The 27078-nt window shown below is 42.2% G+C and overlaps 1 protein-coding gene across 9 annotated transcripts in view; it reads left to right on the plus strand.

Moving 5' to 3' along the window:
• NRXN3 (neurexin 3) overlaps positions 1-27078 on the plus strand; it is a 1462434-nt gene that overhangs the window by 1398964 nt on the left and 36392 nt on the right. For 5 of the 9 annotated variants that reach the window (XM_043516016.1, XM_043516018.1, XM_038405750.2 and 2 more), the window contains one exon: positions 6854-6929. In XM_043516016.1, coding sequence (XP_043371951.1) covers positions 6854-6929 — 76 coding nt within the window. Of the gene's footprint in view, positions 1-6853; positions 6939-27078 lie in introns of all 9 variants that reach the window. The other 4 variants (XM_043516015.1, XM_038405749.2, XM_043516019.1 and 1 more) reach the window with 1 other exon arrangement.

Here is a 27078-nt window from a genome sequence, read left to right on the forward strand (position 1 = left end):
GCCCCACAGTATGCCAACATTTTTATGGCTGACTTAGAACAACGCTGCCTCAGCTCTCATCCCCTAATGCCCCTACTCTACTTGTGTTACATTGATGACATCTTCATCATTTGGACCGATGGAAAAGAAGCCCTTGAGGAATTCCACCATGATTTCAACAATTTCCATCCCACCATCAACCTCAGCCTGGACCAGTCCACACAAGAGATCCACTTCCTGGACACTACGGTGCTAATAAGCGATGGTAACATAAACACCACCCTATACCGGAAATCTACTGATCACTATGCTTACCTATATGCCTCCAGCTTTCATCCAGACCACATCACAAGATCCATTGTCTACAGCCAAGCTCTACGATACAACCGCATTTGCTCCAACCCTTCAGACAGAGACAAACACCTACAAGATCTCTATCAAGCATTCTTACAACTACAATACCCACCTGCTGAGGTGAAGAAACAGATTGACAGAGCCAGAGGTGTACCCAGAAATCATCTACTACAGGACAAGCCCAACAAAGAAAATAACAGAATGCCATTAGCCATCACCTTCAGCCCCCAACTAAAACCTCTCCAACACATCATCAGGGATCTACAACCTATCCTGAAGGACAACCCATCACTTTCACAGATCTTGGGAGACAGACCAGTCCTTGATTACAGACACCCCCCATCCTGAAGCAAATACTCACCAGCAATCACACACCACACAACAGAACCACTAACCCAGGAACCTATCCTTGCAACAAAGCCCGTTGCAAATTGTGTCCACATATCTATTCAGGGGACACCATCATAGGGCCTAATCACATCAGCCACACTATTAGAGGCTCCTTCACCTGCACATCTACCAATGTGATATATGCCATCATGTGCCAGCAATGCCCCTCTGCCACGTACATTGGCCAAACTGGACAGTCTCTACGTAAAAGAATAAATGGGCACAAATCAAACATCAAGAATTATAACATTCAAAAACCAGTCGGAGAACACAATCTTTGGTCACTCAATTACAGATCTAAAAGTGGTAATTCTTCAACAAAAAAACTTCAAAAACAGACTCCAACAAGAGGCTGCTGAATTGGAATTAATTTGCAAACTGGACATTATTAACTTAGGCTTGAATAAAGACTGGGAGTGGATGTGTCATTACACAAAGTAAAACTATTTCTCCATGTTTACCCCCCCCCCCACACACACACACATTGTTCCTCACACGTTCTTGTCAACTGCTGGAAATGGCCCACCTTGACTATCACTACAAAAGCTTTCCCCCCCCCTGCTGGTAATAGCTCATCTTACCTGATCACTCTTGTTACAGTGTGTATGTGTATATAAAATCTCCTCACTGTATTTTCTACTGCATGCATCTGATGAAGTGAGCTGTAGCTCATGAAAGCTTATGCTCAAATAAATTTGTTAGTCTCTAAGATGCCACAAGTACTCCTTTTCTTTTTACGGATACAGACTAACACGGCTGCTACTCTGAACCTTTCTGTATACAGTGCTATAAAATCCCTCCTGGCCAGAGGCAAAACCCTTTCACCTGTAAACGGTTAAGAAGCTAAGGTAACCTAGCTGGCACCTGACTCAAATAATCAATGAGAGGACAAGATATTTTCAAATCTGGAGATGGGGGACAAAGGGTCTGTTTGTCTGTGTGATGCTTTTGCCTGGAACAGATCAGGAATGCAGCCTCACAACCCCTGTTAGTTAGTAAGTAATCTAGCTAGAAATGCGTTAAATTTCCTTTTGTTTAATGGCTGGTAAAATAAGCTGTGCTCAATGGAATGTACATTCCTGCTTTTGTGTCTTTTTGTAACTTAAGGTTTTGCCTAGAGGGATTCTCTATGTTTTGAATCTGATTACTCTGTAAGTTATTTACCATCCTGATTTTACAGAGGTGATTCTTTTACCTTTTCTTTAATTAAAATTCTTCTTTTAAGAACCTGATTGATTTTTCATTGTTCTTAAGATCCAAGGGTTTGGGTCTGTGTTCACCTGAACAAATTGGTAAGGATTCTTATCAAGCCTTCCCCAGGAAAGGGGGTGTAGGGCTTGGGGGGATATTTTGGGGGAAGACATCTCCAAGTGGGCTCTTCCCCTGGTCTTTAGATTCATAGATACTAAGGTCAGAAGGGACCATTCTGATCATCTAGTCCAACCTCCTGCACAGCGCAGGCCACACAATCTCACCCACCCACTCCTATGAAAAACCTCACCCATGTCTGAGCTATTGAAGTCCTTAAATCATGGTTCAAAGACTTCAAGGAGCAGAGAAGCCTCCCTCAAGTCAACCATGCCCCATGCTACAGAGGAAGGCGAAAAACCTCCAGGGCCTCTCCAGTCTTTGTGTAAGATGCTTGGTGGTGGCAGCATACAGTTCAAGGACAAGGCAAAGTTTGTACCTTGGGGAAGTTTTTAACCTAAGCTGGTAAGAATAAGCTTAGGGAGTCTTTCATGCAGGTCCCCACATCTGTACCCTAGAGTTCAGAGTGGGGAAGGAACATTGACAAGGCCCATGCTTATTTTCCACTAGACCATGCTGTCTTGTGAAGCTGCATCACCCTGTGAAGGTCATGTTGGTCTCATGAGATGGTCTTGAAAGTGACAGATTCTAGCCACAAGGCTGTCTGGTCTCCTAAGGGGCTCATTTGCTCTAATTTTCTGCTCCTCCTCATTAAAACACTGCCAAGTATGATTCATATGTTGGGTATGTGAACTGAAGGAAGTGCATGGAAAGTCAACATGTGCGGGCATTGGGAAAACAAATAGAGATGGAAGGATAAGGCATGTCTTGGGGAAAAATAATACAGAATGGTAGGTGGCAAGACAGCTTACTGAATTAGTCCTTCCTGTTTCTAGCAATCTTGGCTTTGGTCAAAAAATTATACTAGCTTTGATGGCCTTTGTTTCTAATCCTAATTTTTGTAAATACAAAGCTATTACATAGTCTGGCATTATCAGCGGCTGCAGTTAGGGTGGAGGGTGAGTTAGCTGGTCACGACTCAGGTGTGTTGGTAAAGCTGTGTTGGAGAGCAATCCTGGAATAGCAAGATGTGCTGCAGGTCAGGACTGGCAGGATTGTTAGGTGTAGAATTGGGCGCCATCTGCTAGCATTTTGCCTGATTCTTGTCCACTCTAGCGGGCCCCTTTCTCAAGGCCTCCAGATTTGCTTACAGATTTTAAAAAAGATAACCTTAAAACACAGTATTTAGAATTGGGAAGGGGGCAGGGTGACAGGAAAGTCACTTGCAGTAAATCATTAGAATTCAGTTAAGCATCAGAATTGTATAAGCCTTTTCCCTTTAAACCATTTATCTAGGAGATGTACATATGTGACCTGTGCAGTATATGCGATGCTCAGGCCTTGAACTGACTTGTAGGAGGGAGACAGAGCTGAAAGATGAAAAGGTGTCAGCCCCACTGCCTGTGCAGCTCTTTCTTGCTCACAGCTAGTGTTCTACTTCAAAGTTCTGCATCTGCCAGCTTCTGCAGGAGATGGTGCCAGCAAGAGGAGAAAGCAGATGTTCCAAGTGAGCTCCTTATTTTCCAGGAACACACTTGACTCAGATTGGCATTGCTGTTGGATTTGATTCCAAGCTTGTATCATCCAAAGTCATCACATGAAATATATAAAGGATCACCAAAAAGCAGCATATTGTAATTTTCATGCTTATACCCTACTGCAACCAATCCATTTCTGCCTCCTCTCAAAGGTTTTTAGCCATAGCATCCTGGCTCTGAACTTGCCAAGTCCTCTAATCTAACAAAGAAAGCTCAATTTCTACAAGAGCTGTTGGTGATCCAGCAGGTCATGCAATTCCTTATCAATCCAGTATCCCAGCATGGACCTCTAGCACTTCTGAAAGTGTCCTCTTTCTTCTAAATATAAAACTTAGAAAGATCCTATGGTAATTTTTGCCGGTGGTAAGGGTGTCTGTGGTGTCCAGATTTCAGTGTGGTAATTACATGCCACCCCAGCATTTTCAGTTCAGTACTCTTCACTTGTTATTTTGTAGTTTTGTAGTTAAATAGTTAACATGTTTCATCCCAGAGGCAGCTGCATTTCACTGTTGGGAAATATGCTTCCTATATGTATTGTTTATAAAGTGGTTTGGTGTTCTTTTGGATAAATGATGCGTCTTAAAACATATCTGGTGGGAAGGAGGTTATAGGTACCGAACATACGTCTTGCACGTCCCTCCTCTGCCCACCCTGTGCTGAACAGACAGGCATTCTAGCCAATTCATTTAAAGTGAGAAATCAGCCTTAGTATTTCAACAAAACGTCTACCCCTGCGAAGATGTCAGTTCAGCCAAAGAAAGAACTTGGTACCAAAGCCAACAAGATCTCTTTGAACATGATAGTTGAAGTTCCTTACATTCTTCTACCTCCTGAACCACATGTGACATTCTTGAAGTCCAGAGCAAAAACGTCGTAAGTAGACTGTTTTTTCCTCAGCCTGGCTCCTAAGAAGGCCATTTGCATAGTCAAAGATAACACGATATATAGACTAGGTGGTCTGATGCCTGTTTAACTAGCTACTCTTCCAAGGCATAGGTCCCATGTAATCCATTCCCGATGGGCCACTGCAGGATTGTGTCCTCCAAATGTTTCCTAGTCCTCTGTCTGTCGAGTCCAAGATTAAGTGATTCATGTGATAGGACTTCCAGTACTATCCATGGGCTATTTTCTATGTGAGCCTCATAGATATTTAAATTTTATTTTTCTACATTTTAATTTCACCCCCTTACTCCTAGTCATATTCCAAGGCCCACTGTAACTCACCAAAATCAGAGAAATGTTAGGTTGGACCTGATACCTTCAACACCACAGCAGGTGTGACCTATTTTGAGGTACTTGTTTTGTTCAGCAGCTCAGAAAGAGCTTTGTGTGAAGAAGTGCCTGATACATTCAACAGTACCTCAGGTATGTTCTACCTGAATCTACTGACTAACTTCTTAATATACCAAACAGGAAGAAGAGCAATGTTCAGCTAGCACTTGGATTCTCCAGCAAAAACCCTACTAGATGAGTGTAACCCTTAGGAAAATGACCAATGGATGCAACCTGTGAGTGACTAGTGTTTGGGTGTTCTGGGGTGGAGAGAGACTCTGCAGCCAAAAGGAGGAGAGATTAGATCAGGGCTTCCCTGCCTCACCTTCCCTACTGGCTCCCACGCCATCTTTCAACTCAAGAAGCAGAAAGGGAGAGTGGCGTGTGCCCACATCAGAGGCCAGTGTTGGGGCAAGGTTTCCTGGCACAAATCCAGGACAGCTCTGTGCTAAAGAACAATTGTGTAAGGAGCCTGGGGCTGGCTACCCTCTTGAGAAAGAGCCCTTTGAGATAGTCATATGGAGGCTCGGAAGGTAAGGGAGCTCTCCTTTTGAGGAAGAGGGAGAGTCCTTTGGTGGAATGAGGAATTGTGTATTTGTAATGACCTGAAGTCCCCAGGATGAATACACCTCTCCTGGGAACCTAAGTACAAGGTACTGAGGAAAATTACACTCCTCCTGAATGTCTATGAGTTAAGTAGTAGCTTGTGCCAGCCCCAGCAAGGACAGTTCTTATATGGATCTTCCATGAGTCCTTGCACTGATCCCATGGCTGTGTCTAATCTGCGGCTTTCTGCACCATACCAGGAAGGAACAGGAAAGAGGGACTGTTTCAGCGGCAGGCTTATGTTGAGCTGACACTGCTGAGGGTAGGATAATTTTGTACTATGTACAGGAACATTATAACCTGTGTCCGGAGGCTGCCACAAAATCTCCCTAATGGTCCACATTACTAATTCAACTAATTACAGCAATTACATGAAGGAGTTGCTGCTGGGGAGAGAAGCCATTACACTTCTCCCTAACACACTGCAGTACATGCTGCTCATTAATTAGACCAGCAACAACAACAACAAAATTACCAGCTGGAAACTGCAAGTAACATACTGAAACTCACAAAGGCCAGGGATATTCTTAGTTTGCCTTAAGCCTTTCAGTGCCAGATCTTCCTTCCCACCTGCTATACTGCTGCCGGTCCATTAACATTCGACTCTATCCCTCTACAGTTAGCAGAACAAACTGTACTTTGTACTATGTGGACTTATCTGGAATGGTCAGCAGCACAGAAACATTGTGCCTGCATCACTTAGCAGTGCAGCAGTTGTGCTCTGACTGGGTATATCTGGAATTTCCCAGTGCAGCAGGTGCATTCTACCTGGAATGATTAGCAGAGCATCAGGTGCCCTCAGCCTGAGTGCAAATGATGGGCTTAACAGCACAGCATGCTTGTTCTCTGGGGGCAACTGATACATTTGGCTGCACAGGAGATGTCTGTTACTTGACTGCATCTAGTATGTTTAGCTGTACAGTAACTGCATTCAACCTCAAAGTCCCTAGTATGCTCAGCTGCAGAATGGACCTATGTGGTATTTCAGCAGAACACCAGATGTACTCTAACTGGACATATTATAACTGGTACTTTTGGCTGTATCTGGACCATTTGCCAGCCCAGGAGGTGTTTTACGGGGATGTACCTAGTCTGTTCAGTAGCACAACAGGTTCAACTTGTTATATTAAACAGCATAGCAGGGACACTGTATCTGTACATACCTGAAATATTCAGCAGCACAGTGGAATAATTTTACCTGGTATAATGGAAACCAGCTTTATGGAAGGTGTAATACCTAGACATGTCTGGAATGTTGAACAGAACTCAAGCGTTTTAAAAAGATGCAATTGAAAATATTTTCCCAGGAGTATTAACTGCCTCTGTTACAATCTTTTTGTTAGCAAATGCCTTATCACTTTTTTTCTTTTTTTCCCTCTTCTTTGATCCCTTCCTTCATGTGCTAGACCACTGATGACATTGTTTCATCCGCTGAATGTTCCAGCGATGACGAAGACCTCATTGAATGTGAGCCGAGTACAGGTAAGTCAGGTCAGTCTTGTTTTGCTTGCTTTCTTATTTCATTTGCAAAAAACAATACATACATATATGTTTGTGTGTGTGTGTGTGTGTGTATGTGTGTGTGTGTGAATGTATACATATATAACTATATGTGTATATGTCATATACATATACATATATAGTATATAAAATACAAATTTATACAGCCAAGCATCAGATCCCATGGAGCGGGCAATAACAAAAGACAGAGATGTAATAACCTCTCAGTTAATGGAAAGCTGTTTTCACAGGAAGCCAAACTTCCTGGAACCAGCCCCTAATTAATTAATTGTTAACAGTTGTGCTACATATTTCTAGCAGCCATTGTGCTGCTCAGTTGGAGAGGAAGAAATTGATGTGGTCCAAAGCATATATTAAAGGTGGACAGACTGAGGGGTGAAAGAGAGAGAAGAGAAACTAAAGTGAAGCAATAATGAATGGTCAATACTATTTAATCCTCATTAATTGTTATTCTGAGGATGTGCTGCAAAAATATATTTGTCCATGGGATTCTGAATGCAGTTAACATGGTACTATATTCATACTAATTTTGTTCTCTGTGTGCCTAGAGAACTTGGGGAGTATCACAGAAAATGCAAAATTAGTATTAAGTTGTGCCATGTTACCTGTAATGATGCTTCAAAATGTATCCATTAAGAGTCAATAGAAGTGTAGCCATTTGAAACTGATTTGACTCCTCCCTTTAGACTCAGATACATTTTGATGGTTTGATGGCTTTAATTTCTGGTGAGATATATATGATGTGATATCCAGCAGGCAACTGCAGTCTGTTTTATTTCTTACAGACTTTTTCAAGTCGTCTTTTTGAGGCTTGCCATGAGTTAAGCATTTATATAATAGAGAACAGATATCATCGAATTTCTGTGTACATTAAAAAATGGAGTTTGGTTAGACTCTTACATCATTAAAGGTGAAACACATAAATAGTTTGTTTACTTTTTGTTTTTGTTTTGTTTTTGCTTTGGTTTATTATTTGTTTGGGGTTATTTTTCTTTTTGCTAAAAAAACCCCCATAAAATGTTCTGTTCATAGTTTCCTGAAGCTTTTCAGATTAATATAGTCATAATAATAAAAGTCACCCAAAGCTAGTGCTTTCATATTTCTTTTCCACCTTTCATAGGCAGCTTGTGTTTTTTGGTTGGGTTTTTTTTTTTTGGTAGAACTTGGTCATGCAATAACTAACATGGCTTTGGACTGTAGCTGGGAAATTCCACAGTGGAACCACTAGGGAAGGTAGTGACACTCAGGCAAATGCAAACAAATGGTAGAGCCACTCCCTTCTACCAGATCAATGTAAAGGTCTATGCACTTAGCCAGGCAGGTAGTTGAAAACTTTTCCTCCAATATTTTCATGCAGCTGGGGTTACGTAACCAGGCTCAGCTGTACCAGCCAGTGCTCCACTGCCAGGCATTCAGCATATCTTCTGTAATCCACAGTGGAGTTAAGACTGTCGTACATCCCAGCCTGGCAATCATGAGAATAGGTTAGCATGTAAACAGCTGACTCAGAGGTGGGTACAAGTGGCACAGTAAGACCTACCATAGAGACAGGCAGCGGTGAGTCATTGGGAATCAGCAGAGTGGCGCCTCATTAAGGCAAGGCCATGGAATTTAGTGCCATACACAAAGAACTGAAGAAACAGAAACTATTGGTTCATCCATTTAAAGGCCCCTACTAATCTTCAAAGATCTCAATAAACTTTTGTTTTTTCTTTGACTGTCAAAATGGAAGTATTTTCTGATCTTTATCAGCCTGCTCCTCTTGTCCATTCCCTGCAATGCAATAGAGTCATTGATTTATAGATTCAAAAGCCAAAAGTGACTATTGTGATCATCTAGTCTGACCTCCTTTATAACATAGGCTTCCCCAAAATAATTCCTAGATCAGATCTCTTAGAAAAAACATCCAGTCTGTGTCACAGCTCTTTTCATGGTGATGAATTGTGATGGCACAGAATCTGAGAATGTAGTATCATTGAACGAGTCAAGCTTGGAGGAGCAGGCTTCTAAAAAAAGGAAGAAACCATTGCACTAATATTTTGGAATATTCCACTAGGTGCCTAAATACCTTTGAAAATCTGGCCTGTAGGAGCCAAAGTCCCATTGAAAGTATAAGTGACTTCGGCACTTTTGAAAATTTGGTCCCCAAACCTCTCTGTGCCTCATATATACAATGGGGATTACCCCTCCCTAGTGCCTCATTGAGGGGGTAAGGTGATACACTGACATCAGTAGAGTGCCTCAGGATTTACACTGGCACTGAGTGGAGGAGTTGACTGGCCCACTGGCCAAGTGATCTTTGCTGTGGATGCTCGCTTATGCACTTGGGGTTAAATCCTCTCAGCAGCACTAGTGTGCAAAGTCAGTAGAGGGAGAAGCAGCAGGGCTCTATCAGTCCACGGTGCAAGGAGAGGTGGATGGCTAATATACCAGATCCATCCACACGCAGAGTTATGTTCTGAAGACCTATGGTCACTCCTCCACTGGAGAGCAAGTATGTTGCTGTGGAAAAGTGCTAGCTGAGGTGTACTTTACTCCTTAATTAGATATCTTCTGTCTACACTACAAACTTAGTTCAGCTTAACTACATCACTCAGGGCTGTGAAAAATTTCATTTTCTGTGCAACATGCAGTAACTCTTCATTTAACGTCCTCCTGCTTAACGTTGTTTCAAAGTTATGTCGCTGCTCAGTTAAGGAACATGCTCGTCTAAAGTTGTGCAATGCTCCCTTATAACATCGTTTGGCTGCCTGCTCTGTCCACTGCTTGTAAGTTTTTGTGGAAGAGCAGCGACTTTACAAGGGAGCATTGCACAAGTTCCTCTTCTCCACTACCTCCCCCTCCCTCCCAGTGCTTCTCCCACCGCCAAACAGCTGTTTGGCGGTGCTTAGGACTTTCTGGGAGGGAGGGGAGGAGAGGGAAAGTACTGCATCTCCACTCCTTCCCCTCCCTCCCAGAAAATCCTAAGCGCCGCCAAACAGCTGTTTGGCGGCAGGGAAGCGTTGGGAGGGAGGGAGAAGAGCGGGGAAGCGCTACATCTCCGCTCTTCCCCCTCTCACCCAGAAAGTCCTAAGCGTTGACAAACAGCTGTTTGGTGGCACTTAGGACTTTCGGGGGAGGGGAGGAGCGGGGATGCGGCGTGCTTTGGAGAGGAGGTGAGCCTGGAGTGGAGCGGGGACAGGAAGAGGCAGGCCTGGAGCATCTCCTGGCAAAGTTGGTGCCTGTTCTTTTCCAGTTAAAAAGGATGAATTCAAACTGGAGCAGGTACAGAGAAGGGCTACTAAGATGATCCGAGGAATTAAAACTTGTCTTGTGAAAGGAGACTTAAGGAGCTTGGCTTGTTTAGCCTAACTAAAAGAAGGTTGAGGGGAGATATGATTGCTCTCTATAAATATATCAGAGGGATAAATACAGGAGAGGGAGAGGAATTATTTCAGCTCAGCACCAATGTGGACACAAGAACAAATGGGTATAAACTGGCCACCAAGAAGTTTAGACTTGAAATTAGACAAAGGTTTCTAACCATCCGAGGAGTGAAGTTTTGGAATAGCCTTCCAAGGGAAGCAGTGGGGGCAAAAGATCTATTTGGTTTTAAGATTCTACTCGATAAGTTTATGGAGGAGATGGTATGATGGGATAATGTGATTTTGGTAATTAATTGATCTTTAAATATTCAGGGTAAATAGGACTAATCCCCTGAGATGGGATATTAGATGGATGGGATCTGAGTTACCCAGGAAAGAATTTTCCGTAGTATCTGGCTGGTGAATCTTGCCCATATGCTCAGGGTTTAGCTGATCACCATATTTGGGATCGGGAAGGAATTTTCCTCCAGGGCAGATTGGAAGAGGCCCTGGAGGTTTTTCGCCTTCCTCTGTAGCATGGGGCACGGGTCACTTGAGGGAGGATTCTCTGCTCCTTGAAGTCTTTAAACCACAATTTGAGGACTTCAATAGCTCAGACATAGGTGAGGTTTTTCGTAGGAGTGGGTGGGTGAGATTCTGTGGCCTGCGTTGTGCAGGAGGTCAGACTAGATGATCAGAATGGTCCCTTCTGACCTTAGTATCTATGAAAGTCTATGAAAATTAAGCTGCCACTGCTGCTGCGAAGGTGCTTCCTAGTGTCCTTGCCTGCAGCAGGCTGTGCCTGTGTGGGGTAAGCCAGGGGCACTTCTCAACCACAGTACATACTGTACAAGATATAATGCCTTTTGTCTGTCCCAAAATTTTTGCCTTGGAACCTAACCCCCCGCATTTACCTTAAATCCTATGGGAAAATTGGATTCGTTTAACATTGTTTCACTTAAAGTTGCATTTTTCAGGAACATAACTACAACATTAAATGAAGAGTTACTGTAATTAGGCTGACCAAAGCCCTGGTGTAGACACTCCTAGGTCAATGGAAGATTTATGCTGTTGACCTAGGTACCGCCTCCTGGAGAGATGGATTTGCTACAGTGATGGAAGAACCACTTCTGATGCTGTAGTAAGTGTCTGCACTACAGTGGTGCAGATGTGCCGCAATAACGTTTCTAGTGTAGATATACCCTCAGTGTCAGAACCCACCCCACCCCCCCGATTTCAAAGGAAGTAGACTGGTCCTTTTGATATTTCTGAAATCAGCAGCAAAGTGCATGGGTCCCTTGAACCATCCTGCCCTGGTCAGCAGACCCCTGTGGTGGAGGGTGCATTGGACATGTCTCAGTACCCTCTTGCTTCACCAGCTAGGACAGGATTTGGCCATTTGCAAGGATCTCTTGCTTTAGCAGATACCCCAGAGAGTGAAAGAACCAGATGGTTTTACTTGTGTTTTTAATCAAACTCATTTAAAGTTGCTTCCTCCTGTTCTGCTGGCAGGTCAGTGCATTTTACACCACCCTGTGGCTTTCCTGTTCAGTTCTGCAACAAATTGGAAATTAAAAGACAAACCCAGTTCAGGCCCCATCATGTTCCTCTGATAATGGGTAACCTTTAAAGCCCCTGAGCTTGTTCCAGATATCAGGACGTGGCCTTGCTTCACCCCCAGAGCTATGATCCAGTAACCTATCCATTACCAAACACAAATGGTTACCCTACTGCAGCTGTGAGATGTGATGCATACCAGAGTAAAGTCATTGTGCAATACACAAGCACAATGAGTCATGGTCAGGAGAGAGTCTCCTCCTTCAATTCAAAGCCTTTCAGATTTCATGTGAGTCAGACTCCAATCCCTAGAGCCAAATATATTCCTATGGTTTTTGTTCTGGGTCCAATCCAACACCCAGAGGAGACCATTTTCAGATTCAGAATGTGTTTAAAGATGGCAGAAAATCATGAGATTTGCATCTCTTTGAGGTCAAAAATGTCATGAGACCTACTTGTGAGATGTCAGCCCCATTGAACCCAAGGCCTAATTCTGCATTGAATCCAAACCTTGAACCTCAACATACAGCTACTCTGGATCCAAACACCTCTAGCCCACTTCTATAAAAGTAAAAGATGGATAAAAAAGAAATTTCCTTCTCCAGCTCTTTTTTGTATGGGGACTGTGCTGGCCATCTCCCAGCACAGGAGGGATGGCAGGCAGCTTGCACCTCTACAGGCAAACTTACTGCTGCTAGGAGCCTGCAACCTGCATATCAGTTGAGCTCCCTGTTTATACCCCAGGTTCTCTCCCTGATATTCCTGTCCTGGCTCTGATCAAGCTTGGGACCATCTGTCATGTAATCACACATACCTATGGAAGTGTACCTAAAAAGCAGTAGTAGCACCATAAATGATTCTAATAACAATCCCTGTGAAAAGTAATAACAGAAAAGTGGTTGATAGTCTAAAGATAAGAAAGTTTGACATTCATCTTTGTACAGAAGGCCCTAGATACCTCATATATGCCACTTAAAACCCTAATACAGGGGTAAAGTAGGACTTAAATGGCACATAGGGTGCTGGGGAGAAAGTTACCCAAAATGGAGAGATTTCCCTCCTCTGCATTAGCGCTGAATTGCTTGTTGTTATCAATTCTCTAAATGTGCCCAAGACACCATATTTATATCTGGATCTAGATTTCAAATACTCCCAAAGTCTGGGGTACTCAGACCTAAGGTGTTGGTTTGGCCCATTCTAGAGGTAGAAGTCATTTGTGCAATTCAGTTCCAGATTTTGGTTCAGATTTCTCACACCCCTAAAGTTGGGTCCAGTGTCTTGGCACAGCATACTAGAGAAAGAGGCAGCCACTGTGCTGTTCTGATCATGCAGCTACAATCAGTGGGTGGAAGATTTTTAAAGCTATTCTGTGCAAAGTTTGAACCTGGAGGGTATTTGTGTGTCTGAGCTATAAGCCCCCAACAAAATGAGGAGCAAATTTCATCTGCCTTTAACACAGCCTCCAGTGTCCTGAAAATCATGGTTCTCTTTTCTTAACAGCTGCTGTTGTAACCCAGCACCATTACCCTTTCATCCGTCAAGTTTGTCCTTATAACCCTTTGGGACTGACTCAGATTAAATGCATATAATTGGGCAGTGAGTTGGAATTGCAGCCCAGCACACTTACGGTATTAGTCAAAACAACAATACCCAAACACTTGCCAGTAAACCGAGATCCTGTAACATAACCTCTAGGAATGATCCACAGCTATGAGGTAAACCTCCGAGGCCCCCTGGGTGCACACAGACAGTGGGTTTTTAACTGCTTTGGTTGCAGGCTTCTAGTTTTTACTAACCTGACTGACTTTCCCATCCTTTTTCAAGAGGAATTTATTCGGTGTATTTAATTCATCCAAAAAACTTAATAACCTGAGGCTGACTCTAGCAAATCAGACCAGAAGGCTTTTCCCAGGAGGGAGTCATTGTGCCAAACCTTCAGCAGAAACCCAAAGACCTGTAATTCATGCCCTGAAACATTAAAACATCGACTTTATTTACCTATGTGTGTGTGACATATATACACACCTACACAGTAGGCACATATATCTATATATACAGAAGCTAGTATACATACAACTGTGAACACACTATTCTACTTTACGCGCCAGACTAATCCATGGGTTTCCATTTTCTGTCAACGTAACCCTGAGTGCTAGGGCTCCACAGTAGAAAGTCTGCCAAGGACACAGGCTTTAGATGCAGAAAGCAGCAGGGCAGGGCACACTGTCTCTTCCACTAGGGATCTGCAGGCAAGCAGCCAGCAGAAAAAGCACAATCCTGGATGGGAAGGAATCATGGGTAGGAAAATCAGGGGAAATGCTGATTCAGTGCAACCCTCCCTCAGCTAGCACCACTGGGCTTCTATGGAACACCCAGTGGATTTGAAAGTTGTCTTCCGTCACCCCCATCTCCAGCAGGAACTCTGTGAGACATGTTCTGCTGCTCGCCCCTCAATGTCAAGTCCTCTGACCAGAGATCCTGCATCAGGCAAAATGAATGTTACCCTGTTTCTGTCTCTGGGGCTTACATTCTGCCCTTAAGTGTGTGTGGATGGTACACACTGCCTTTAGTGTGAGCCACATAGTCACAAAGGGGAGACTTTGGACTCAAATTGTGCAGCATAGCTCTCAACTCCTCAGCCACACAGAACACAAAGGACCTAAAGTGAGAGAGAGACCAGGGGAACAGAAGGGCCCGATGTAAATCCTGACACAGGCATCATTTCTCAAGCACAAATACAATCCACCTCATCTTCCAGAGGCTACATTTCCACAGTTAGTCATTCACAACAGCCAGAGTGAAATGATACTAAGACCTTGACTTTTACCTCCCTCAACCCTGCCACTGGCTTGCATGGGGCCCAGAGAGAATACAGGATTGAGTCCCAGGTGCGTGGGTCTGAAATGAGGACTAGCCTCGTGGGGCAGAATTACATGAGGTGACATTTGTAATGACAATGGCTGCTTGATGGAACTTTCTGGCTACAGATGTTTTTTAAGGCCAAAACAAAAGAACAAGTTTTACTGATCACTTACGCAGAGCCTTATGGGGTTTTTTCCACCTTCCTTTTTATGTTATATTTTTATTTTGGTTTTGGTTTTCAGGGGTAGATCCTTCTGTATAAGCCCCAAACACCCCCTCGAGTTTATATAGTTTAGATCTATATATACACTATATACAGTATCTATATATATATATACACATATGTATATATACTAAAGTAATGTGAGACCAATATCTGCAATAGTCCCTATCATCCAATCACATGTTTACACAGAAATTCATGCCCTCATCTAACCCCAGCATCCATTGATATGGACAGATGCATGATACTGTTAATTCTTGGTGAATAAAGCATGTTTTTTTCTTTTTCTTTGGAGGGTTTTCCCCCCTATTTTCCTTTTATTTATTTATTTGTTTGTTTTTCAAGGAATAGTTTCATCTGCCAGTTATCCTTGGGGAGGAATGGGGCAGAGAGAATAAAAAATTATACAGCTATATCCATCAATATATACACATAAGGCTCCATGTATATATAGATAGATATATACGTTGTATATATTTGAAGAACATTTTCTGTCGTTTCGCCTCATCTTGTGCCGCATGAATTTTTGGTGATTGATATTTTAGTTACCTTTATTTTATTTATTTATTTTTAATCATGATGATGCCATATTACTATTTTTTAATTTTTAAAGTTGTTGTAATTTTTGGTTTGTATTTTTGGAGTAATTCCAACAAAATAATGATTAAATCAGCTTGCGAGAGAGAGATAGCTCTGCAATACAACAAAGGCAACAAAATCTTTTCTTGCCATCCTAAAAATTCAAACTTCCAGATTAAAAAAAGACATCCCAAGAAAGTTGTGTGCAAAAGAATGAAGATTCTCACCCCCCCATGGCTTTCTTTTTATTCTCCCTTTTCTTTCCTTCCTTTTTTTGCTTCTGCGCAGACCCTCTCGTCACCTCCCTCTTTTTACATTTCTTTTCATTAAAAAAGCAAGAACTGTTTCTTCTTCCCCCACAAAAGGCAAAAAAAATAAAAAACAAAACAAAAAAAAAAACCCTTCCAACAATAAAATCCCTACAAACTGCAGATGGCATAAAAAGAATTTTATTGCAAGTGCAGAATATCTGTTGTATCTTTATTTCTGAGTCAGTGTAAGATCATTTTGTGGCATGCTGTAGTTTTAGCTGATTAACTAACCATGGCCTTCATTAATCTGTGCATGAGCTGTGATGACGCCATTTTGTGTTTCATCAGAGCTATGCAATCAGGCTAACCCAGCAAGTCTGTAGTGCATGATTTGGGAGATTATTTTTAGTTGAATTATAATTTACGCTTTTTGGATGAGTTGTGCCAATACCAGTGGCTGCCTCTGCAGTCTCAATGTTATATTTATTTATTTTTAGGGGGTTTTTTTTCCTATTTTTTTAAATCTTGGTAGCGATTTTGTGTCTTGTCTGTGTCCATCTGTCTTGTCAGTGTGTCTTAGAGTCCATTGTTCCAGTGTTGTTATGTGATTCTGTTCTCTGTTCGTAAGATGTTGTTTGAATCCCTCGCACCCTCTCACTCCCCCCCCCATCCTCCGCCTTCCCTTTTAACCTTCCCTAGAGGAAACTCCACAAAGGGGCAAAAAGCTTTTACTGACATTCTGATGCCAGGATTGCAATATGGAAATCGTAAGGTGCCTTTATAACCTGTCAACGGAGACAAATTTTGCAGCTGGAAAGTACTTGCCAACCCTTGTTGTTTTCATTTCACTTAGAACTGCTTTACTGACCTAACGGTAAAGTGACTTCTTTGTACAAGAACAGCATTTCCATATGCCAACACCTTACACCGCGAAGCCATACTGTGTCTATGCACAGCTAGCTTAGTCTCTGGGAAAAGTTACATGCAACTGAGGCTATATGTTAAATTTAGAGGAGCCTTTTTTGGCACTGCTGAAAAAAAATGTGTCACTCTGCCCAAGCAATTTCATGTATTGATATATGATTTTTTTTCTAAAATTTACAATGCAGTTGTAGTCTGGAAAGGGACTCCATAAGGACAGTGCCTCTTTACTCCACAGAACAGTTCCCTGTATATTGAGTCGTGTCTGCCCTTTTTACTGCCATCAAGACTAAATTATTTTGCTATTGTTAGCTCCTGTGGATCTTCTGGGAGCGTGATCTGGAGTCTTTTCTGCCTTACAGATCAGCAGAACATTGTCAGCTAAATTCCAACTTCAGAATCTTTATTGCTGGAGTGACATATGGGCAGAAAGAGCAGAGCCAGGTTGAGTTTCTTGCATTGTTTGTTAGAAAAATAATCTTTTAGCTTGTACGATTAAACAATTTCTGCTCCCATTGCATTCGATGGAAGTTTTGCCATTTATTTGAATGGGACACAGATTTATCAGAGAGAGAATAAATTTGGAAACCAACTATGCCAGTTTTATCCTGTCACTCTAACCAGATTTTAGGGCAAACCTTAGTCAGGTTCTAACTTCCAGCTGTTGCAAAAGGGGCAAGGAACTGATATTCTCTGCTTATCCAGCTCTATTGCTTGCTCCTTGCTGTTTCTACCAATTGGTGCCCAAATACTTTAGCTGGACATAACCAGTTAGCAGAATTCTACTTTTGATGGCCAGAGCTAACTGTGGCTGATCATAGTGGAATCAGTAAGCAGTACCTCGACCAAGTGAGATGCTAAGGAGCAACTCTGGCTGAGTCTGAGGACGTGTGCTAAATAGAGATGGGCCCAAACCAAAACCCCAAATCTGAACAACACAGAACTGTGGGATGATTGGATCCGGGTGTGAATTTTGCAGCTTGGCCCCATCTCCAATGTTCAGCAGATCTGAGCTGACTTTCATTTTGTAGGTATCCCGCACTTATGAACTGGGCTAGACAATAGCCATCACTATTGGCTGTACGTGATCAGTGCCTTTTGGACTTAAAAAAGTATCTTTGCCCATCATTGTCTAAGACTTCAATGGATTAGGTTGCAGCCATTGGATTCACTTCATCCATCTGTAAAGTGGGGGAAAGGAAATAATACTTAGCTACATAACCTTGAGTGGGGGTCAGTTGAGACTTAATTGATTAATCATTTTAAATGATCTTGGCTACTCAGATGAAAGTTACTATATAACAGAGTGATAGTATTATTAACTAGTATAAAGTTATCATGATTAGTGTATTAGTTCTAAGCCTTATCATAATTGAATTATGAATAGCCAAGGCCTGCTGTTGCTATGGTTTCTTGTTGAAACAATGGTTTTTAGATACTGTACGTTTCATATCAAGTAGATACATGTGTGTGAACTTGTAGCAGTAGTTAGGAGGGTAATGCCAACTACCATTCCTGTATTAACCCCACCACAATGTGCTACTCCTTATCCCAATGAAAGTGTAAAATCTGCAGTGCCTGGGGGTCATGCACAGGGCTTCCTTTGGTCCCTTTCATTTTCAACTAGCTTTAGTAGGAACCAGAAGTTGCTCCCTGCCCTGGGCTGTTTGGTGGCCAGTGTGAAACATTCTTTGTCTACTTCTGTCAAGCTTTCTTCCCCACTCTGAACTCTAGGGTACAGATATGGGGACCTGCATGAAAGACCCCCTAAGATTATTCTTACCAGCTTAGGTTAAAACTTCCCCAAGGCACGATTCTTTGCCCTGGGATTAGGTAAAATGCTGCCACCACCAAGTGCTTAACAAAGAACCAGGGAAAAGGACCACTTGGAGTTCCTATTTCCCCAAACACCCCCTTTCCTGGGGAGGCTTGAGAATAAACAAGACAAGCACAAACCCCTTGGATTTTTAAGACCCAAAAAACCCAATCAGATTCTTAAAAATCAAAACTTTATTAACTTTTTTAAAAGAACAAAAAAAAACCCAACTCTGTAAAATCAGAATGGAAGATAATCTTACAGGCAGTCAGATTCAAAACATAGAGAATCCCTCTAGGCAAAACCTTAAGTTACAAAAAGACACAAAAACAGGAATACACATTTCCTCCAGCAGAGTGAATTTACAAGCCAAAAAACAAAGAAAACCTAACACATTTTCTAGCTAGACTACTTACTAACTCTATAGGAGTTGGAGAGCTTGCCTCCTTGATCTGTTCCCAGCAAAGGTATCACACAGACAGACAAAAACCTTTCCCCCCCCCACCCTCCTCCAGATTTGAAAGAATCTTGTCCCCTCATTGGTCATTTTGGGTCAGGTGCCAGCAAGGTTACTTTAGCTTCTTAACCCTTTACAGGTGAAAGGAATTTGCCTCTGGCCAGGAGGGATTTTATAACACTGTATACAGAAAGGTGGTTACCCTTCCCTTTATATTTATGACAATTTCCTACTGGGAAAGGTGACCATCATCATAACTGGCACTATGGCCTAGATCCACAAAGGTATTTAGGGGCCTATGAAAATAAGTTAAATTATTTCAAATCAATGAGAGCTAGGTGCATAAATAACTTTGAGGATCTGGGTAGAGATGAGTTACCTTTTAGCAGTCTCAGCAAACAAGAACAATGCAGAGGTTCTCAAACTGTGGTCTGTGGACCACCAGTGGTCCACAAACTCCATTCAGGTGATCCACGGATAGTTCCTCTAAGGTGCTCACCTGGGCAGCCGCACATGAGAGAATGAAGGGCCACCCACCTAATTAGTGGAGCCGCACAGGCATCTGTCCACTAATTAGGTGCCTGGACCTTGGAGAAGATGCACATATAAGGTGAGATGGTGGCCTTGGGTGGGATGTGGGTAAGTGGGAGTGGGCAGTGGGTGAGAAGAGAGGGTGGGGGGGAATTTGGGATGTGCAGGGCTGAGGTGGCCAGAGAAAGAAGCGACTTTCCCGACCTCCAGGACTGCGGCTGCAGGGGGAGAAATGGCCCTCCTTCCCAGCCTCAGCTCTGTGGCTGCTGTGGCACGGGAGAGACCCCCCCTCCTTCCCAGCCCCAGCTTGGGGGCTGCTGCGGTGGGGGAGAGAGGGCACATCCATCGCATTAGAAAGATAAGGCTACTGATATTAAAATATGAGTTGTGTGGTCTTATTTGTAGAACAAAAAAAATTAATTATTATTAAGGGGTTTTTTATATAGCACTTTTATCCAAAGGGCTTTACAATAGTTAGCGACTGGTACAAACAACATTTGGAAAGATCATTAAGTGGTCCGCCGAGACCCTCACCAATTTTCAGGTGGTCCGTGAAAAAAAAAAAGTTTGAGAACCACTGAGCTAATGATTGAATGGGAAAGGGATACTCCACTCCCCTCTCATCCCTAGACTCCAAATCAGAACTGAGGTACAATCACAAAGCACATTGTGAGGGGCAGCTTGCCTTGCTGTTGCCTTAGTGTTACCTTTCTGCAGATAAGCAGAAGATTTCTCTGTGAGGGTATTAATCTAGAGGATGGGGAAATGTGAGGGAAAAGAAAGAAGCAGCAGCCAACAAAGATTAGAGGGACTATCGAAGGAGAAGGAGTAGCACTCCATCACTCCCTCGCCCCTCCATTTTATTACCTGGCTATAACTCTGTTTGGGGAGCTATAGTCTGTCTCCAACTCTCCCTCCCTGCCAGAGAACTAAACACACCTGTGAGCAGATAGAATCACAGCTCATTTTTATGGTTTCTGATTGATGCCTTCAATGCCATATCTCCAAAATAACTGCAATAGGGTCTGTCTTTCTCATCTAAGTTTTAAAAAATGCAGGGCTGGTTGTTTTGTTTTTTGATAGTTTTTTTTTTTTGGTCTTGTTAAAAGGCAGAGATCCTGGAGGGAGGAGAGGATGACAGTCAAAAATAGAGCTGGAATTGACTAGATTCTCTTGGGAGTTTCTGTTAATCAGAGGCCCATCAGCTGTACATAACAGGAGAGATGAATAAGCTTAGAGTCACTGGGGATCTGCCTCAAAGACTTTACATTTATACAGATTGAAGATATTTCTACTGAGATTCCATGCTCTGAATGTTTGCACACACGGGAATTTGCCTTCACATTGGTCGCAGTAGGTTAGAAGAAAGGGAGAAACTTCAACTAACCTTGACCATCCTTTTAAATAACCTTCTGAATTTCTTCTTCCTCCTTCTGAAGATTCCTGTTAAATATGAGGCATGTAGTCTGGGTGGGAATCAGAAATAGCCACATTCTAGCTTGCCAAATCAAACCCTGAATTTTCACAGATACGTTTGTCATGCTGTAAATGTCTTTACATCATGAGATTAGGTTCAGAAGAGCACCTCCTGGAGAGGTTTGAGAACTTTGTTCTGACAGAGCCCTGCCTTACTTAGCTTGTAAGAGCCAATATGCTATAAGTAAGCATTGAGATAGAGTACGTAAATTAAGAGAATTTCACCCTGATACAACAGGAAGTGTTCATTTCTGATCTTATCAAATAACAGTATTTCCTATTTGTCCTCTGTCTAGTTAGGTTAAGGAAAAGTGCAAGTGGTGATGAATATGGAATTATGTATTTGTACAAAACCAGCATGTTACAAAATTGATTATAATACTACATGCTACACATGTATGCTGTTATTTCCTAAGTATTAAAAATCAGTTATCACTTCCTTGAAACTACACAGAGTTTATCAATAGTTTTAAGAAACTAGGAGATGGTCAAAAAAATCAAACATTTGGCTTATCAGTACCGTTTTCATCCAAATATAATAGTTTCCAATGGCATTACCACATAATCATTGGGATAAATTACCTTTAGATTAGTATTTCACAACTTATCTGGAAATAAATGGTGTATCTGGAACACCATATGCAGGGTCCATGCATTTAACAATTCCACCACTGTGGAATTTGCTTCAGAATCTAACCCTCAATCAGAATTTTGCTCCAGAAATTTAACTTTTTTCAGTGTTACTTCATTAACTTCAAGTTCTCGCGGTTTACATCAGGTGCAAGTGAGATAAGATTCAGACCCAGGGTTTTCAAGGGCATTGGCCACTTTGCCCACACTGGTTTCTAGACCTCTTCACAAGCCACTTGTTTATATTCCAGTCCATGTGCACTGTCACATTCTGGCAATCCCTCTAGAAACCTTGGCTGGGTTATCAAGCTGACAAATGTCTAAATTACTAAGATATGATATTTTCAGCCTTCTGGGAGAAAGTCCTTATCCCTGTTAGCTTTGATTTTCAGCTTCATAAAGTATGTTGGAGAAGGCGAAAAATACCCAGTGACACACGCAGTGAAAGAGAAGAGAGAGAAAGAGGTGGCATATGATTCAAAAAAAGCTTTTTGCATCACAATCAAATGCATTTATGTTAGGTCCCTATAAGTCTAGGGTAAGTGATTATCTAATGTGAAACAAGAAAGAGCTATCTTGTTTCCTGAAGATAAATAATATCCTGGTGCCTGCCAGAAGATTATGGAAACGTGTTGCTAAAGGAAAAGTATGTCAAGTGTATAGAGATAGATACTATCGGCAGAAATATTTTCAAATCTCATTTTGTAGCTGAAGGGTTTTGTTTTGTATTCTTTTGGTGATGTTGCCTGGAGGTGAAAGCCCCCTGCTAATATCTGAAATGGTGTCTGACTAGAAAAATGATAGCTAGTGCACTCTCTCTGGAGAGCAGCTAAATAGGCATTGGAGGCTGGGGTTCCAAATTGGCTGAGATGTCTGAGCTTGCTTTATCAGAAGGACCCAAGGCTCACCCTTTGGGGTCTAAGGCTCCACCAGAATCACTAGACAAGGGTGAAGGACAGTAAAAAAGGACAGTACAGTAACAACACTCAAGAGATAATGCTGAGGTTCTTAAACTTCAAAATTATTCTATTGTGGTAGTTGTGAAATTAATATGGAAGTAGGAAAACAGGGCATAAAAACTGCTCTCCCAATGGTATAAATCGGATGTAATTTTATTTAAAAAATCAGTGTAATTACACCAGTGTAAAACCAGTGTAAGAAAGAACATAACCTGCTCATGGAAATATAGTTCAATTCCAAAACTGTCCAGTGCCCCATTTAGCCCAGTATCATGTCTCTTAGAAAGGCCAGTAGCAGATACTTTTGTACTTGCTTTTATTTCCAGCCTTGCAGGTCTTGAGATATCAGAGTTTACAGTCCTGTCATCAGGGTTACCACCTTGCCTTCACCATACATTTCTACTTCGTTTCCGATCTGTTAGCCACTAGAGCCTCAGTTCTCAAGTGGTATAAATTACTGACTCTAGGGCTGTATGAGAAACTGGATACCAAAATCATGCCACCATTACTCCTTTTTGACCCAAGTGGATAGTCAAAGTTTGGGGCCCTGCAAGTTGTTTCCCTTAGGAGGAGAAATAGATGATGGAGTCAGGTATCTTTGGTGCAGCCTTGTTAATTTACAAAGAATGTACAAAGTTCTGTTTCCCTGAACAACAGGAGATAGTTTCTTTGCTCATAGCATCAAGCCTCTTTCAGCCAGCACTCTGCCCAAAAGCGCTCTCGCTGCATTTCTCAGTGCCATGCTCCCAGTGCTTGTTCTGCCTGAATCTGGTGCTTCCTTCCTACCTTCTCTTTCAGGTTTTATCATCTTTTTGCTAGTTCTCTCAAAGACACAAACCTTCACAAAACTGTATACAGCAAAACCCCTCTGCTCACATGTGCCTTGCATGTACCTTTGTTTTGGGTGGTGAATGCCAGTGTTTGGGGTCAAGGCCACTATTGTTTCAGCTACCTGGTTGCGTAAAGGAGTTAGTGGCTTCTTACAATTATCTCAGATGAAGTGTGGCAGTTACAGCTCCTTATTTCAAAGATGTTTAACCCACTTCATTACACCAGATTTAAACAGGAGATAAAAGCAGGATAGGAATCAGCCTGGCATGGTTTTAAATTTCAGGTGTCACCTAATTTGATAAAAATAATGTTTTCTATATTTTCATCATGTTGTTGAATGCCATCTTCATAAAACTTCGCAAGAGCTCTGCAAAAAAAGGTTAATCTTCACACCTCTATTGTGGTTCCCTGTCATAATTTTTGTCCTATGCTGACAATGATATAAATTGTTCCTCTTTTGGCATTCAAGAGGCACTACAACTACCCCAATACATTTAAGGGGAGAAAATATCAAATTTGTTTTTTTAAAAGAACAGATTCCAAAATTTTTGCCACATCAATATGAAAAGAGTAGCTATCAGCATCAGCATTGGATTCAGTGCTGCTCTGACTTTGGCAAAGCAGTGGAGGTCCGAAATGATCTTTTATTTAAGTTTTATGTAAATATTGAGCATTTTTACTAAATTAATAATCATAATTACTTTTAAAATTATCAATAGGTACCACCGTGGCCAAAATGCCACAGCACAGTTATGAGCTCACTAGAACTAGAAAAAAGTAGACTAAATTATTTACACTTATTACAATTAACTAATTAGGGGACAAGCTTGTTTTAATCTGTAATATTTTAAAAACTACCTGGGCCAGGAGCTCTTTGGTGGGAGCAGTTCACATGCTTTAAGGGCCAGTGTACTTTTTCCAACCACTGGCCCTCAATTAGTGATCAGACATATTTTTCAATCCATTACTTATGTGGAAGGTATGATTTTTTTCCCCCATTTCTGCCAATGGACACACACTTTTCAGCAGAATAACTGCCCCATTGTAAAATTAAGAACCTGATCTTCTAAGGGCTTGTACATACTAGCTCTTGCTTCAGGATAACTTAAGTTGCTCAGGAATGTGGAAAAGCCACACCTGAATGGCATAAATTACAGTGACTGAAGTGCCAGTGTGGACAGCGCTATATCGGCTGGAGACGCTCTCCCACCAACATAGCTCCCACCTCTGCGGGAGATGGAGTAATTATACCTACGGAAGAACTCTCTCCCATCGGCATAGAGCATCTACACTAGCAGTGCTACAGCATCACAGCTACATCAGCACAGCTGCACCACTGTAGCGACTCTAGTGTAGACTAGCCCTTATTCTGATGCTACGTCCATTGGTGCAACACCATTGATTTTAGTAGACCTACTCCTGAGTTACACCAGAGAAAGCCAGAAGCCCTTATCAATTTTACATTTGACAAAAAAAATTATAATTAGTCCAGGGAAAATACAAATATTTCATAGTATAAACATGGACCTTTTCTTCTCACTGCCCTCCACAAGTGTAGCAAATCCTCCCAGGGTCCCCAAGATAATATGTGCTACAGTGCCACATGCTACAGTGCCAAATCCAGCATGCAAAGGGTATTTTGGGGGGCAGGAGGGGGCACAGAGGTGTGGTTTGCAATGTTCTCTAGGCACTGGAGTTCAATACCTGTTAACAAAAAGTAAAAAGTTTCAACCAGACTGACTCAGAATCCCAGCCCCCTTCCTCCCCTCTGTTATTTAGCTTTCACTCTCTTAACAGTTGTGAAGTCATATTTAACCAGGTCTCCACTCACCATACAGAGTTTCAAGGTAGACAATAGCTGAATTTCAAACAAAAAAAGGAGGATGTTTTTTAAATAACAACCTTTCACACTTTTATCACAAAAAAGTAAAAAAAAGGGAAAATTAGTTATTTTCCAGGACCCATCTAAACTGCTGTAACTTGAAATTATGGTGGCCAGCTTAACTCCATGGGGTTCATTTATACTCATCTCTGAATTTCACCTAGTGTATCTAGTGCAGAACACAGGACTGGGAGTCAGGATTCTTGGGCTCTAATTCTACCACTGAGGTCTTAGGCAAGTCACTTAGCTTTTCTTGACCTCTGTAAAGTTAAGTTAATAATATTTCCCTGCCTCACAGCAGCCTTAGCTAAGCTTTCTTCATCAGCTGAAAAATGCTATAGAAATGCATATCGTAGTTTTACTTTTGTTATATTATTACTAGCTTTTATGGTTTCTCTGTAAACTGACCGTTTTAGTACTGACCCATAGATCATTAATGTACTGCAAAGAAGTGTCTCCAAATACTTACTGCAACACCAACTACTACACTTACAACACTGTGTAGAGGACAGACACTGCACACCCAGTTAGCATGGCTATCAATAGCAGTGTAGATGGTGAGGCATGTCTTAGGCGAGTACAGTAGAGTGCCCTAGACACGTGAAGCCCCACAGTATGTTCCCTACATGGTCTCTCTACATGCCTAAATAGTGTCTCCTAGGTCTAGACTATGTTTAGCCGTGTAGTGGCCTGCTGCCAGAGCCTTTCACTGAAGCATGTAGCTAAACACTGCAATGTGGTACATGTGTAATGCCTGTACTCAACATACTTACTGCCTGCCGTAAGTATAGACATAGCAGGTGTGTGTGCTGAAGCTAAAAGAAATTCCAAGGTGCACTCTCCAAGGTACTAAATTAGGGCACTACTTTGGGGATTTATAAGCAAATGTGGAGCAAGTAGATAGAATTATGTGTTATTTCCTTCCCACATTCCAGTGTTAGCTCTGTTAATTGTAACCTTGGACTTTGGGAGCGAAGGGGCTGGCTCCTAATCCGGAGTGAACCATCCCCACGTTGTTTTGTGAGTGCATCCAGGTTTGAGCCTAGGTTCTGAGAGCTCCTAGGCATAGTCAGCTACGGCAGACCTCAGGCAGATGGCTGTAACTCCTACATCAGGGAGCTGGAGAAGGGCCAGCAGGTGACAGGGGGTTCAAATCATTTATCACTAAGAAGAACAAGGGAGTGGGTGTCGGGCAGCTGAGTCGGGGACCAGGCAACTGGCAGAAAGGTAAGGTGACTTGCCAATGTAGCAGGGGTACTAGGCAGTTGTGGCATATGGTGTGTGTGTGTGTGTGTGTGTGTGTGTGCCTGTGCATGCATACGCATGAGCACATGGAAGGTGAGATGTTTTTCTTTACTAACAGCAAGGTCAAGCTTCTGGATTTCTCCTTGTCCCAATGGTTCAGGGATGTGGTCCTCCTCAAGCACAGAGCCCTGTGCCACACTCCACAGATGGTAGAGCCAGCCCTGAGTGCCAAATGGGTTGTGAACTGTAGTTGGTGATATGATAACTCAGTGTTTGAGGTTTGCCTGAAAGCAAATGCATTACCAAGGGGGATCAAATATGTGTTTTCAATCCAAGGAACATAGACAGTAAAACGACCAACATGTGGAGATGCTGTTGTTTCTTTAACTCAATCATTCAGTGTTTTGCATATTTCCAAATTCCTACTGCATGCAGATGGACATATCTAGCTGGGACTCAGCAGAAACTTTAGCAAGTGGATGGGGGGAATTGCCAAAGAGTATTTTTCCCTACTTACCATTTAGGTCAACATTTTCAGAGGAGGGC

This window comes from Dermochelys coriacea, chromosome 6, assembly GCF_009764565.3.
Source record: "Dermochelys coriacea isolate rDerCor1 chromosome 6, rDerCor1.pri.v4, whole genome shotgun sequence".
In the NCBI taxonomy this organism is placed as follows: Eukaryota; Metazoa; Chordata; order Testudines; family Dermochelyidae; genus Dermochelys; species Dermochelys coriacea.